This window comes from Pseudophryne corroboree, chromosome 4 (assembly GCF_028390025.1).
Source record: "Pseudophryne corroboree isolate aPseCor3 chromosome 4, aPseCor3.hap2, whole genome shotgun sequence".
NCBI lineage: Eukaryota > Metazoa > Chordata > Amphibia > Anura > Myobatrachidae > Pseudophryne > Pseudophryne corroboree.
The window spans coordinates 410319527-410333631 of NC_086447.1; the positions used below are offsets into that span (position 1 = coordinate 410319527).

At 47.4% G+C, this 14105-nt stretch overlaps 1 protein-coding gene across 2 annotated transcripts in view; it reads left to right on the forward strand.

Annotated features, from left to right (window-relative positions):
* The first annotated feature begins 8785 nt into the window (after positions 1 to 8785).
* The window catches only part of SMAP1 (small ArfGAP 1), a 568890-nt gene continuing 563570 nt past the window's right edge, over positions 8786 to 14105 (forward strand). Inside the window, exon 1 of one of the 2 annotated variants that reach the window (XM_063916783.1) lies at positions 8786 to 9213. In XM_063916783.1, the coding sequence (XP_063772853.1) occupies positions 9096 to 9213 (118 nt within the window). In that variant the 5' untranslated portion in view covers positions 8786 to 9095. The remainder of the gene's footprint in view (positions 9214 to 14105) is intronic. The other variant, XM_063916784.1, reaches the window with a different exon arrangement.

Genomic DNA, 14105 nt, shown 5'->3' on the forward strand with positions numbered 1-14105 from the left:
ACGGCCCTGGAGTTAGGTAGGGAGGAGGCACAGGCACACGGCCCTGGAGTTAGGCAGGGAGGAGGCACAGGCACACGGCCCTGGAGTTCAGGGACGTGCAGTCAGGGGAGGCAGGGGAAGCAGTGCCTCCCCTGTCATTAATGATTGCAGTAATACAAAGAAGATACTTGTGACACATATTCTGTCATAAGTATCTTCTTTTTATTATTCTAATAATTTAAACACATCAACATTAGCTTGGGAGGCACCGATAGCTAGTGCCTCCCGTTGACAATTATAATAAGAATTTACTTACCGATAATTCTATTTCTCATAGTCCGTAGTGGATGCTAGGAACTCCGTAAGGACCATGGGGAATAGCGGCTCCGCAGGAGACTGGGCACAAATAGAAAGCTTTAGTACTACCTGGTGTGCACTGGCTCCTCCCCCTATGACCCTCCTCCACGCCTCAGTTAGGATACTGTGCCCGGACGAGCGTACACAATAAGGAAGGATTTTGAATCCCGGGTAAGACTCATACCAGCCACACCAATCACACCGTATAACTTGTGATCTGAACCCAGTTAACAGTATGATAAACAGAGGAGCCTCTAGAAAAGATGGCTCACTACAAAAATAACCCGATTTAGTTAACAATAACTATGTACAAGTATTGCAGACAATCCGCACTTGGGATGGGCGCCCAGCATCCACTACGGACTATGAGAAATAGAATTATCGGTAAGTAAATTCTTATTTTCTCTGACGTCCTAGTGGATGCTGGGAACTCCGTAAGGACCATGGGGATTATACCAAAGCTCCCAAACGGGCGGGAGAGTGCGGATGACTCTGCAGCACCGAATGAGAGAACTCAAGGTCCTCCTCAGCCAGGGTATCAAATTTGTAGAATTTAGCAAACGTGTTTGCCCCTGACCAAGTAGCTGCTCGGCAAAGTTGTAAAGCCGAGACCCCTCGGGCAGCCGCCCAAGATGAGCCCACCTTCCTTGTGGAATGGGCTTTTACAGATTTTGGCTGTGGCAGGCCTGCCACAGAATGTGCAAGCTGAATTGTACTACAAATCCAACGAGCAATAGTCTGCTTAGAACAGGAGCACCCAGCTTGTTGGGTGCATACAGGATAAACAGCGAGTCAGATTTTCTGACTCCAGCCGTCCTGGAAACGTATATTTTCAGGGCCCTGACTACGTCCAGCAACTTGGAGTCCTCCAAGTCCCTAGTAGCCGCAGGTACCACAATAGGCTGGTTCAGGTGAAACGCTGAAACCACCTTAGGGAGAAATTGAGGACGAGTCCTCAATTCTGCCCTATCCGTATGAAAAATTAGGTAAGGGCTTTTATAGGATAAAGCCGCCAATTCTGACACACGCCTGGCTGAAGCCAGGGCCAATAGCATTACCACTTTCCATGTGAGATATTTTAAGTCCACAGTGGTGAGTGGTTCAAACCAATGTGATTTTAGGAACCCCAAAACCACATTGAGATCCCAAGGTGCCACTGGAGGCACAAAAGGAGGCTGTATATGCAGCACCCCTTTGACAAACGTCTGAACTTCAGGAACTGAAGCCAGTTCTTTTTGGAAGAAGATCGACAGGGCCGAAATTTGAACCTTAATGGACCCTAATTTTAGGTCCATAGACAGTCCTGTTTGCAGGAAATGCAGGAAACGACCCAGTTGAAATTCCTCTGTAGGGGCCTTCCTGGCCTCGCACCACGCAACATATTTACGCCAAATACGGTGATAATGCTGCACGGTTACATCCTTCCTGGCTTTGATCAGGGTAGGGATGACTTCATCCGGAATGCCTTTTTCCTTCAGGATCCGGCGTTCAACCGCCATGCCGTCAAACGCAGCCGCGGTAAGTCTTGGAACAGACAGGGTCCCTGCTGGAGCAGGTCCCTTCGTAGAGGTAGAGGCCACGGGTCCTCCGTGAGCATCTCTTGAAGTTCCGGGTACCAAGTCCTTCTTGGCCAATCCGGAGCCACGAGTATAGTCCTTACTCCTCTCCTTCTTATGATTCTCGGTACCTTGGGTATGAGAGGCAGAGGAGGGAACACATACACTGACTGGTACACCCACGGTGTTACCAGAGCATCCACAGCTATTGCCTGAGGGTCCCGTGACCTGGCGCAATACCTGTCTAGTTTTTTGTTGAGGCGTGACGCCATCATGTCCACCTTTGGTTTTTCACAACGGTTCACAATCATGTGGAAAACTTCTGGGTGAAGTCCCCACTCTCCCGGGTGGAGGTCGTGCCTGCTGAGGAAGTCTGCTTCCCAGTTGTCCACTCCCGGAATGAACACTGCTGACAGTGCTATCACATGATTTTCCGCCCAGCGAAGAATCCTTGCAACTTCTGCCATTGCCCTCCTGCTTCTTGTGCCGCCCTGTCTGTTTACGTGGGCGACTGCCGTGATGTTGTCTGACTGAATCAGCACCGGCTGACCTTGAAGCAGAGGTCGTGCTAGGCTTAGAGCATTGTAGATGGCCCTTAGCTCCAGGATATTTATGTGAAGTGATGTCTCCAGGCTTGACCACAAGCCCTGGAAATTTCTTCCTTGTGTGACTGCTCCCCAGCCTCTCAGGCTGGCATCCGTGGTCACCAGGACCCAGTCCTGAATGCCGAATCTGCGGCCCTCTAGAAGATGAGCACTCTGCAACCACCACAGAAGAGACACCCTTGTCCTTGGGGACAGGGTTATCCGCTGATGCATCTGAAGATGCGATCCGGACCATTTGTCCAGCAGATCCCACTGGAACGTTCTTGCGTGGAATCTGCCGAATGGAATCGCTTCGTAGGAAGCTACCATCTTTCCCAGGACTCTTGTGCATTGATGCACTGAGACTTGCCCTGGTTTCAGGAGGTTTCTGACTAGGTCGGATAACTCCCTGGCTTTTTCTTCCGGAAGGAACACCTTTTTCTGGACTGTGTCCAGAATCATCCCTAGGAACAGAAGACGTGTTGTCGGAATCAGCTGCGATTTTGGGATATTTAGAATCCAGCCGTGCTGCCGTAGCACTACTTGAGATAGGGCTACTCCGACTACTAACTGTTCTCTGGATCTTGCTCTTATCAGGAGATCGTCCAAGTAAGGGATAATTAAAACGCCTTTTCTTCGAAGAAGAATCATCATTTCGGCCATTACCTTGGTAAAGACCCGAGGTGCCGTGGATAATCCAAACGGCAGCGTCTGAAACTGATAGTGACAGTTTTGTACCACAAACCTGAGGTACCCTTGATGAGAAGGGTAAATGGGGACATGGAGGTAGGCATCTTTGATGTCCAGAGACACCATATAGTCCCCCTCTTCCAGGTTCGCGATCACTGCCCTGAGTGACTCCATCTTGAATTTGAACCTCTGTATGTAAGTGTTCAAAGACTTCAGATTTAAAATTGGTCTCACCGAGCCGTCCGGCTTCGGTACCACAAACAGCGTGGAATAATACCCCTTCCCTTGTTGCAGGAGGGGTACCTTGATTATCACCTGCTGGGAATACAGCTTGTGAACTGCCTCCAATACTGCCTCCCTGTCGGAGGGAGACGTTGGTAAAGCAGACTTCAGGAACCGGCGAGGGGGAGACGTCTCGAACTCCAATTTGTACCCCTGAGATACTACTTGCAGGATCCAGGGGTCCACTTGCGAGTGAGCCCACTGCGCGCTGAAATTCTTGAGACGGGCCCCCACCGTGCCTGAGTCCGCTTGTAAGGCCCCAGCGTCATGCTGAGGACTTGGCAGAAGCGGGGGAGGGCTTTTGTTCCTGGGAAGTGGCTGTCTGTTGCAGTCTTTTTCCCCTTCCTCTGCCCCGGGGCAGAAAAGAGGAACCTTTTGCCCGCTTGCCCTTATGGGGACGAAAGGACTGAGCCAGATAAGACAGCGTCTTTTTATGTTGAGAGGCTACCTGGGGTAAAAATGTGGATTTCCCAGCAGTTGCCGTGGCCACCAGGTCCGATAGACCGACCCCAAATAACTCCTCCCCTTTATAAGGCAATATTTCCATATGCCGTTTAGAGTCCGCATCACCTGACCACTGTCGCGTCCATAATCCTCTTCTGGCAGAAATGGACAGCGCACTCACTCTTGAGGCCAGAGTGGAAATATCCCTCTGTGCATCTCGCATATATAGAAGTGCATCTTTTAAATGCTCTATAGTCAACAATATACTGTCCCTATCCAGGGTATCAATATTTTCAGTCAGGGAATCCGACCAAGCTACCCCAGCGCTGCACATCCAGGCTGAGGCGATTGCTGGTCGCAGTATAACACCAGTATGTGTGTATATACTTTTAAGGATATTCTCCAGTTTTCTGTCACCTGGTTCCTTGAGGGCGGCCGTATCAGGAGACGGTAACGCCACTTGTTTTGATAAGCGTGTGAGCGCTTTATCCACTCTAGGGGGTGTTTCCCAACGCGCCCTAACCTCTGGCGGGAAAGGGTATAATGCCAATAACTTTTTAGAAATTATCAGTTTTTTATCGGGGGAAACCCACGCTTCATCACACACCTCATTTAATTCATCTGATTCAGGAAAAACTACAGGTAGTTTTTTCACACCCCACATAATACCCTTTTTAGTGGTACTTGCAGTATCAGAAATGTTTAACACCTCTCTCATTGCCGTGATCATGTAACGTGTGGCCCTACTGGAAGTCACGTTTGTCTCCTCACCGTCGACACTGGAGTCAGTATCCGTGTCGACGTCAGTATCCACCACCTGAGGTAACGGCCTTTTTAGAGCCCCTGATGGTTTCTGAGACGCCTGGACAGGGATTAGCTGATTAGTCGGCTGTCTCATGTCATCAACCGTCTTTTGTAAGGAGCTGACACTGTCACGTAAATCCTTCCATAAAGCCATCCACTCAGGTGTCGACTCCTTAGGGGGTGACATCTCTATTATAGGCAATTGCCCCGCCTCCACATCATTTTCCTCCTCATACATGTCGACACAAACGTACCGACACACAGCACACGCACAGGGAATGCTCTGATAGAGGACAGGACCCCACTAGCCCTTTGGGGAGACAGAGGGAGAGTATGCCAGCACACACCAGAGCTCTATATATAGATATAGGGACAACCTTATATAAGTGTTTCTCCCTTATAGCTGCTGTATTGTTAATAACCCGCCAATTAGTGCCCCCCTCTCTTTTTTACCCTTTTCTGTAGTGCAGGACTGCAGGGGAGAGTCAGGGAGACGTCCTTCCAGCGAAGCTGTGAGGGAAAATGGCGCCTGTGTGCTGAGGAGATAGGCTCCGCCCCCTTCTCGGCGGCCTTTCTCCCGCTTTTTGTGAAAATCTGGCAGGGGTTAAAATTCATCCATATAGCCCAGGAGCTATATGTGATGTATTTTTAGCCAGCCAAGGTGTTTCTATTACTGCTCAGGGCGCCCCCCCCTAGCGCCCTGCACCCTCAGTGACCGGAGTGAGAAGTGTGCTGAGAAGCAATGACGCACAGCTGCAGTGCTGTGCGCTACCTTGTGGAAGACAGGATGTCTTCTGCCGCCGATTTGCCGGACTCTTCTTGCTTCTGGCTCTGTAAGGGGGCCGGCGGCGCGGCTCTGGGACCGAGCTCCAAGGCTGGGCCTGTGATCGGTCCCTCTGGAGCTAATGGTGTCCAGTAGCCAAGAAGCCCAATTCACTCTGCACGCAGGTGAGTTCGCTTCTTCTCCCCTTAGTCCCTCGATGCAGTGAGCCTGTTGCCAGCAGGTCTCACTGAAAATAAAAAACCTAAACTAAAACTTTCACTAAGAAGCTCAGGAGAGCCCCTAGTGTGCACCCTTCTCGTTCGGGCACAAAAATCTAACTGAGGCTTGGAGGAGGGTCATAGGGGGAGGAGCCAGTGCACACCAGGTAGTACTAAAGCTTTCTATTTGTGCCCAGTCTCCTGCGGAGCCGCTATTCCCCATGGTCCTTACGGATTTCCCAGCATCCACTAGGACGTCAGAGAAAACGGGATAAAGCGGGGCCATGCACTGGGCTGTAAAAGCCCATTAAATATAGTGGAGAAAGCGGCACTAGTGTGAGTGCCTCGTTGACAGGGATGGGCTTTCAGCACACATTAAAGCACGCCCCTGTCAGCTAGATTGATTTGATTGGACAGCGGATCCAGTGATGGATCCGCTGTCCAATCACCCACACTGTGGCGCAGGGAAGCAGCGGCAGGACAAGAAAGCAGCTGGTGTACACACCAGGCAGCAGAGCATGTGTACTTCTGTGGGTGCTGCGGCTGCCTGGCAGATAGTGTCCCGGACAGCGCAGGAGCTCCGGCCTCAGCCTCTTACCACTGCCGCCGGCAAGATAACTGCAGGGGAGCCGCGGCCCCGCTCCGTGCCAGACAGGTGTACTGAGACCAGCGACGGCGCGGCCTTCTCCCTGTCCTCGGAAGTGGCGCCCAGCAGCGGTGTGTGTCTCCGACCTGCAACGAGGGGTAAGAAGTGGAGTCTGCGGGATGAGAGAGAAGCACAGATGGGAAGTGAGGATGTCAGCATTTGTAATTGTCAGGTGTGTGTGTGTGTGTGTGTGTGTGTGTGTGTGTGTGTGTGTGGTGGTGGTGGTGGTGGTGGTGGTGGTGGTGGTGGTGGGGTGTTACTGGGCAGACAGCAGCACACTAATGCTCCCATTTATGTGAGAAAGACCTGCATTGTTTAGTTAGCAAGACCCCACAGAGCTGTTTTAAGTGTCAGTACTATATTTTTCTTCCCCTAATTGATCTAATTTCCCTCATTCTTTCTAGCAGAGGGCCTCAAGATGTCTAGTGTGCTCTGGTCCTGGGTCACATTACAATGAGTCCCATCAGCTCACCTCCTCTCATTCCTCCCGACTCGCCTTGTGGTGATAGGAGCCTGACAGCAGCTGCGGCCCAGTGATCTCTCTCCATTACCCCGCCACGGTTGGCACTGAGGAGGGGGGCAGAGCCAAGTGCAGCTAATCTGCAGCAGCCCCTGAGGCAACGAGAAGCCCAGAGCTGGGAGTGCATGCAGTGGCCGGTGCTCTTCCCTCTGCTTCCTCCTCCCAGCCAGCAGCAGCACTGGTGCCTGCACTCTCACAGACTGGGGACTCTACACAGGGCACATCTGCCCAGGACCCAGTTGAGAAGGGGGCAGCTGGGCTAGGTGGAAAGTGACTGGGCAGCTCACCCCCAGCTCCTCTACAGCCACCGGTGACATGGGCTTCAGGGAGATATTGGGGAGGGGGATTCAGAAGCTAATTAGTGATGCTGCCCATACCATCCTGTGTAGATCTGTGCTGAGGGGGTAACTCAGATCTGGTCGCACGCAGGCGTTTTTATGCACTGCTGCAACCAGGCAATCGCATACCCTCCAACAAATCCGAAAAAGGGGCGTGGCCGCGTGTAAAGGGGGCGTGGCCACGCCCCTTTTCCTATACTTTCAATGGAAGTTTGGAGAGGCAAAAATCGGTACAGACCATGAAAAAAAGGTACTGTACCTATTAAAAAGGTACAGTTGGAGGGTATGCAATCGCCGCCTACAGGGGAGGGGGTAATGCCTGTGCAGGGGTGCAATGGGCTGTGCAGTGAGCTGCACAAACAAAAGTTTGTGCAGTTTCTGCACAGCCCAGGACTTACCTGCTGCGATAATCCAGGAAGCAGCTGACGTTAGGGACCCTCCTCTGCAACTGCCGGACATGCCTGCGTTTCTTCCGACAGTCCCAGAAAAACGGTGAGTTGCCTCCCAGAAACACCTTCTGCCTGTCAATCTTCTTGCGATCACCCCTGCGATCGCTTTCTTCATAGAATCCGCTGCTCTCCAGCAACCCCTGTCGCCGGGCAACAACGCGCCTGCGCAATGCGGCCCGCACGCATGCGCAGTTCAGACCTGTTCGCACAGCTGCGAGAAAATGCAGCGTGCAAATGGGTCTGAATGACCCCCTCTAACCACAGTATATACACAAGGCTGCAGGACCAACCCACCACCTCGTGCACTCTATTGTATCTGCTGTTCCTACAAAGTGAGCTGAGATTTGTGTTCTTATGCTGTTGGGGATGTAGTGGAGAAACCAGTGCCTCCCCAGCCTTTGACCTCACCGCACGCCACTGCTGGAGTTAGATAGGGAGGAGGAACAGGCACACGGCCCTGGAGTGGCAGGGAGGAGGCACAGGCACAAGGCCCTGGAGTTAGGAAGTTGGCACAGGTACACGGCCTTGGAGTTAGGTAGGAAGGAGGCACAGGCACACGGCCCTGGAGTTTTAGGTAGGGAGGAAGCACAGGCACTCGGCCCTAGATTTAGGTAGGGACAAGTCACAGACTCACATGGCCCTGTAGTTAGGTAGGAAGAAGGCACACTGCCAGAGTTAGGTAGTAAGGAGACGCAGTTAGTAGGAAGGAGGTACATGCCCTGTAGTTAGATAGGAAGGAGGCACAGGCACACTGCCGGAGTTAGGTAGGAAGGAGGCACAGACACACGGCCCTCCAGTTAGGTACGAGGAGGTACAGAGTCATACTGCCCTGTAGTTAGATAGGAAGGAGGCACAGGCACACTCCTGAATCAGATATGAAGGAGGCACAGGCACACTGCCGGAGTTAGGAGGCACAGGCACTCTGCTCTCCAGTTAGGTAGGAGGCACAGGCACTCTGCCAGGGTAGCATCTAGTTTCTCTTCGTGAAGAGAAAATATACACAACCCTCTGCCAGGGACAACTTATCCATCTGTCGGACACGTCAGAAAGGTGTGACCGTGCGTCACTCCTAGTCCTACACATATCTGTCAGCGACCAGACCCGCCCACCAGCCCTGTCACAGCTGAGAACTCCCGGCAACATGGTGGGAGGGTTTATCCCAGGAAGGGGTGGAGCTAGGTGCATTGTGAGTGACAGAGTGATACCGGTAAGCACCTGATTGGCTGACGGAGGGAGGAGAGTGTTGGCGTCACTGTTTGAGGCACCCGGAAGTGGCGTGTGTGCCCGGAGCGGTGAGACTGAGCTGCAGACTGTGAATATAGTATAGGATCATATAGCCGAGCTGTTTGCGGGGAGTGCGGTCTCTGACTACCTCTACCCTGTATGTGCCGTGTCTGCCGCGTAACCAGCCCCGCAACCGCTCACAAAGCCCAGTCACACGCACCCCGCTCCACCACCGGCAGGCATGACCACCCGCTCTGAGAGGGAGAAGGCCCAAAAGCTGAATGAGCAGCACCAGGCTATTCTATCCCGCATGCTGAGGGAGGATGACAACAAATACTGCGCTGACTGCGAGGCTAAGGGTAAGTGCCACGGGGCCACAGGGGCCCTAACACCTTCCACGTAGCTTGTCATGACTACTGCCCCCATCATCTTTCCGCTGTGATGTAACATGCTGTGGCCTGTAGTGGCCGGGCCTCCCTGGTGCAGCTGCTATGGCAGTGCTGTGTGTATATCCATCTGGCTGCCTCCCATCAGCACATAAACCCCTGTCATGCCATCATCCCCACCCAGTGCTGGTCACACAGCTACTCCTTGTGTCCCTGCCCCGTTATACCCACACAGAGTACTGGGCCTCCTCTGTATATTCCTGGCAGTGACATGCTGCAGTGCTGGGGCAGTGTACCTGGAGGCTGGAAGTAGGTCACACCTCCGCTCCCTATCACTGTGGATGGAGTGTGTGTATATGGCTCCTACAAAGAGGCTCAGATCGATTCTGATCTAGTTATCAGTCACCCCACTACCTCCCAAAGAAGGTTCTTTTATCAGGGAAATATTCATAATGCGCTACGTATGAGGGCTTTACTTTGTTAAAGTAAATCTTACAGTATATGGCGTAAGTAAAATCTGTGCCCTTTTCTGATTACGTAGAATTTCTGATTTACGCTGATCATTATTTCTGTTGGGTTGCTAAGTCTCTGGTTTCTCTAAATGTTCCTTTTGATAAGTCTCTGGTTTCTCTAAATGTTCCTTTTGAGTCGTATATCTTTAGTACTCTTTAAGGGTTGCCGGGATCCTGAGCGCTGGTCACATGCTCGAATCCCCACTTGAATTACTTCCTTTAGTATGAGGAGAAATCACTATTCAGTTGTCAATTTAAACTATATTTGTGGCAAAGCAATCCTGTGGACACTTATTTTGCCTGTTATGTTACAAAGCAATTTAATACTTTTCTGGATGTCTGTATAAAATTAGCTTTGCGGTGTCAGTGCAGCTACTTGTGCTTCCAGCACAACTTTATCGCAGACATCCAAAGCCCCGGATTGGGTTTATACATTGGTGTACATGTAGGGCAATGCAATATATATATATATATATATATATATATATATATATATATATATATATATATATATATATTACAGATTAAAGACGTAAACATTGTTGCTCTTTAACTGCTTACTACACAACACAAGTGTGGAATGATATGAATAAAGTAACTTGGATAACAAAGTTGTTTTGCAACACTTTTCTTTTAGAGAATGTGACAGGGGCAGTGTTGTGATGGAAATGGAGGCGACTGGTTAGTCAGAATGTGTTACTGGAAGCAACAATGATTTTCCAACAGCACAAACTGCTGAATCCAACTTCAATGTTTGGCACAGTCACGTACAATCCCTTTAGAGTCATAGTGAGATGGTTAAGAGCTCAATGCTTTTAGAAATAGTGTGTTATAGAACACTTCGGTTACTAAAGTGCATGTTCTAAGCTATAGGTGTTATGTCAGTGCTCTAATTATAATTGAATTGATGTATCAACGGCTTTGTAATCTTAATAGTGCAAAAACATAATGATAAATACTCCCTATTAATTATGGTGTTGTTGCATACCAATTGCTAAACGTATAACATTTGTAATGTAATTACTAATGACTTCCTTTTAATCTTTTACAATCTCCTAAAATATTTTAAACTTCCCAATAATGTTAGTGGTATTCTTGAAAAGCTGGTTGTGGCTGTATAAATGGTCATTAAAGGGTTGATTCATTAGCACTAGTATTCACTGGTTTATCTCAAAAATTTACTTGGACTGCATATTTTTTTAATGCATTACTTTGGTAAACTATGACTCCCATAATAATAATATTCAAATATTTGGCTTCATTCAACATATCCCTTTTCTATATAATATGTCAGTTATGTTAGTTATATACTCAAAGATATTTAAACTTTTTTTAGGGAGTTTGATTTTCACGGTTGTACATACAAATGAGTGTTAAATTTGGTAGATCTATAGAGATGTACATTTGAGACGTATTAATGTAAGTAAATATTAATCCATGGTTTTTGTGGTTACCCAAGGAGCACCTGTAGCAGATATGGTAAAAAATTAGTGTTTTTTGGAGTTTTTAAAATTCTACACTATGGAAATGCAATCCAAATTTTTATCCAATTGTTCCTTTGGGCATTATCGTTCACATAACGCAAGCCACGCATCTGAAATGACGTCATTATGTCAACCCACTTTTCATCCCCTTAGGGAAGGTTTATACAAATTTTAATTTAAGTAGCTTTCCTATTTCCCACCTGAACAATACCTATGTTAAATTACAGCTTCCTAACATATCTGGAAGCAAGATAATTAGTGATGAGCCAGTGAGTGAGGACACGCACACAAGAAGGCGGCACTCAGTGGTCTATGATGTAAAGAATCAAACAACTGACAAATCCTTATAGACCACTGTAAGGACTTGTCAGTTGGTTGATTCTTTACGTCCTAGATATATCTATATATATATCTATATATATCTATATATATCTCTATATATCTCTATATCTCTATCTCAATCAAACAGAAAGGAAAAAGGCAGCGGCACTCCTCCATCAATTGAAAAATCAAAAGTGTAATAAATCAAAACATAACAAACAGCGGTCACGGAAAACCAACGTTTTGGGGTCCTTAAACCCCTTTATCACGCCTTGATAAAGGGGTTTAAGGACGCCGAAACTTTGGTTTTCCGTGACCACTGTTTGTTATGTTTTGATTTATTACACTTTCGAATTTTCAATTGACGGAGTGCCGCTGCCTTATTCCTTTCTGTTTTATATGTGTGTGTATATATATATATATATATATATATATATATATATATATATATATATATATATATATATATATATATATATATATATATATATATATATATATATATATACATATATACACACACCTGTCTGTCTGTGTCCTCAGACCGGCACTCCCAAAATTGTACACATAAACTCCGGTGCCCTCAAATCCAATAGTGACACAAAGCAAATAGCGGCACTCGGAGAATTAAATGTGAAAAAATATTATTTCAGAACAGCAACATGAAAGCTCCAACGTTTCTGGGCTCAGCCGCCCCTTTGTCAAGGTGCATGTATGTGTGTGTATGTATGTATATGTGTATATATATATATATATATATATAATATTTTACTGTTACACGCCATGCAGTGCAATGATTCATACATCAGATGAAAGGACATTTAATGCTGAATTCAACACAATATACAGAGGTCACATATTTGCATTACAAGGGAAGTTGTGTAGTGAGAACAACACTCTGGGTAAAAATCCCTGTGTACTTGTGATGTCACTGTCCTGTCAGTATTGCATTGGGTATCCTTTATTTTTCAAGACAGGAGCACAGCGACGTGGCATTGAGCCAACCAATCTTTTGAGCTTTTCCTTCTTTATTATGTGGTGCCATGAGACAATTATAGCCTCAATTAATTCTCTTTTATTGGATGGATGCCTCATTTGTACCAGTTTTTTCAAACGGAACCACAAATGTTCTATGGGGTTCAGGTCTGGGCTGTTTCCTGGTCATTCCAGTACCTGTGTCATTCTCCGTGAATCACTGTTGGTATATCCGTGCAATGTGGCAGGGAGCTGAATCCTGCTGGAAAAAAAAAATGGGTCATTATCTGGAATAAGATCCCTTCTAAAAGGTAGATGTTTTCGTTGTAGGATGGTGTCAATGTACTTTCTGCTGTTCAGTGTGCCATCTATGACATGAAGTCGGCCTACAGCATCTGCTGTCATACATGCCCAGATCATAACACTTGTAGGATTTTTAGTTGTCGTTTGAATGCAATCTGGATGTACCTCTTTCCCGATGCGACGTTTCACATATTTTCTCCCATCACTACCAAATATCGATATCTTAGTTCCGTTACTCCATATCACTTGTTTCCACTGACCTTCTGTCCATGCAATGTGTTCTTTTGCCCACTGTATTCATTTCTGCCGCTGCTTTTTATTCAGGAATGGCTTTTTTTGGGGAATCCTACCTTTTAGGCCAACCTCCGTTAGTCTTCTCTGTACCGTTCTTGCACTGACAAAAACATTAGTTGTACTATGTTCACTGTTAATGGCCGCAGATGACATCCATTTGTCCCTGACGCAACTTCGTTTTATTCTCCTATCATCAACAGCTTTTGTGCACTTTTTTATGGCCTTTTCCTTCTTTGTTTTGTATAGATTGTGTTTTCTGATAGTGTAAAGAAAACTTTCGTACTCCTGATGTCATCACATTCCCACCAACTTCTCTTGTAATTGCTGCAAACGAAAGACCATTCTCACATAACACCACAATCCTGGATCTCTTGCTGGGTGACCAGTCACCACTTTGCCTGGACGACATTGTTGTATTTATTTTTTACACCGTCAATAGCACTAAACAATACACACAAACATCCATCCGTAATTGCCCTTCAGTAACCAAGTTTATTCTGCAAAATGAAACGGCCAAATTGACCTTTCCCACCTTTGAACATGACCTTGCACCTGCTCATAAATGACAGCTGATTGGTCCTCAGAACGACGATTCTGATTGGCTGGTAGTAGCAGTTACTACAATCCGCTTCTTCAGTCTCACGCATCTGCGTTTCTTTGTCTGACTGAAAATAGCATAACTTCCCTTGTAATGCAAATGTTTGACCTCTATTTATTGTGTTGAATTCAGCATTACATTTCCTTTTATTTGATATATGAATTATTACACTGCGTGAAGTGTAACAGTTTTTGTAACCATTCATAAAGGTTTTTGCTGGGTAAACCTGGGTCCTTTTCCGCGTGAATGTGTCAGCGCGGGTTGAAATTTCCGGGACTTTACCCAGGGATATACCAGGGTATTTTGACCCGGATATTTCAGTCTGGATTGACCCTTCCATACAGAAGATATACCCGTGTTGATCAGCAAATAACTAGG